At 40.7% G+C, this 2,025-nt stretch overlaps 1 protein-coding gene across 1 annotated transcript; it reads right to left on the minus strand.

Moving 5' to 3' along the window:
• Positions 1-583: 583 nt before the first annotated feature.
• LOC122910779 (olfactory receptor 7G2-like) lies at positions 584-1,522 on the minus strand. The gene has a single exon (XM_044255407.1). It carries the CDS (start codon positions 1,520-1,522, stop codon positions 584-586), a length of 939 nt encoding a protein of 312 aa, XP_044111342.1.
• Between the last annotated feature and the right edge of the window lie 503 nt (positions 1,523-2,025).

The raw sequence follows: 2,025 nt of genomic DNA on the forward strand, positions 1-2,025 counted from the left end.
CAATCATCTCAAACCACTGAGATAATCTAATTATGCAAATTTCATAGATAATAAAATGGAATATGGTAGATGGTAAAGTTCCTCAGACAGATACAGTTAATAGTGAACAAATTAATTACTAACTAGGTATATAAAAGGTAAACTCCCATACTCTATTATAACTCTAACTCTAGTGTTAGTGGCAGGCTGTAACCTGAAATCAGGTGGAAGCTAGTCCCTAGATAGGACCCCAGTCTTCTTTCAGTACTTTCCTTGTCCTTCATACTTTCTGCAGTATTTCTTCTGAGAGTGATTTAAAAAAAAAAAAACCACTATAAAAAGAACCCTTGCCTCAGGCTGTGCTTCTGTCTAGAATCTGAGCAAAGAAACTGAATTTAGAGAATTGAAATCATGTGTCCAACATCACAAGACTAGACAAAAAAGTAAAATATATTTCAACTGCAAGTTAAAATTAGCTTGGACATTCTGTTGTCTGGCTAGTTTAGAGGAATTCAGTGATGGAAAAATCAAGCATTATGACACGTCCAGGATTACTATCATTTTGCCTCCTTCTACAAACCCAAGTCCAAAGTGGATAGCATAATCACAGCAAAGAAGGGATTCCACTGATGAGTTTTCTCAAGGCTCCTTTCATGTCCCTGTTCCGCAAGCTGTAGATAAAGGGGTTCATCATTTGAGGGACCACAGCATACATCACTGAAGCCACTGCAGTCTTCTTGGAAGAGTCAGTAACTACAGAACTAATGTACACTCCAACAACTGTCCCATAGAACAAGGACACAACTGACAGGTGAGATCCGCAGGTGGAGAAAGCTTTGAGCTTTCCCCCCGCTGATGGCATTCTCAAAACAGTGGAGACAATTTGAGTATAAGAGAAAATGATTCCAGAGAGAGGAACACCACCAAATAGGCTAGCCACAAAATAAATCAGGATGTTATTGATCAGGGTATCAGAACAGGCAAGCTTGATGACCTGAGCAAGTTCACAGAAGAAATGGGGGATTTCCAAGTCCTTGCAGAAGGATAACTGTAGCACCATTAGACTATGGAGCAGGGCAACCATAAGGCTAAAGAACAGTGAGAGTAAAATCAGCCGAGCACAGAGTTGGGGGTTCATGATAACAGTGTACCTCAAGGGGTGACAAATGGCCACATAGCGGTCATATGCCATTGCTGCAAGGAGAAAGTTTTCAAAACCACCAAAAGCCAGGACAGATCCAACCTGGGTGAGGCAGCCTGTGTAAGTGATGCTGTGGTTCTGTGCTTGGATGTTCACCAGCATCTTTGGGACAGTGGTTGTGCTTAAGCAGATGTCAGTAAAGGACAGGTTGGAGATGAAGAAGTACATGGGGGTGTGGAGGTGGGAGTCAGAACTGATGGCCAGGATGATGAGCAGATTTCCCAGGAGAGTGACCAGGTACATGGACAGGAACAGGCAGAATAGGAAAGGCTGCAGTTCTGGATCATCTGTCAATCCCAGCAGAAGAAATTCTGAAACATCTGTGTGATTTCTGGGTTCCATGTTGATGGATCTAATGGAAAATATGGGGTAAGAATAAAATAAAATGAATGGTCCTTGGGTGACCAACAGTAGCATCACTTGGGAACTACTGAGAAACGCAAAATCTTAGTAATGCTCTAGATACACTGATGGTAAAGTCTGAGATAAGAACTAGCAATCTAAGCTTTAAACAAACCATCCAAATAAATCTGATATATGGTAGTTTGAGGCCCAGTGCTTAAGTAAAAAGAAGTACAACTTCATGTTTATGCAAAGCCGAGTGAATATTGAAATCTTTCCCTCTGCTAATTTCTCCCTCCATCATCATCATCTCTTTTCTTCTACCACTCAAATTATTGCCTCAAATTTTTATTGATCATCAACTCTTTTTCATTCATTGTTCCAAGTGCTGAGACTGAGACAAGGAATCAACTATGGCATTTCCTTCAGAAATATTCCTTGTCTCAAAAAACAGATGAGAATGAAGTTATCCAATCTCTGTGTAGAGTATGGTGCCTGACCCT

Source organism: Neovison vison, chromosome 6, assembly GCF_020171115.1.
Source record: "Neovison vison isolate M4711 chromosome 6, ASM_NN_V1, whole genome shotgun sequence".
NCBI lineage: Eukaryota > Metazoa > Chordata > Mammalia > Carnivora > Mustelidae > Neogale > Neogale vison.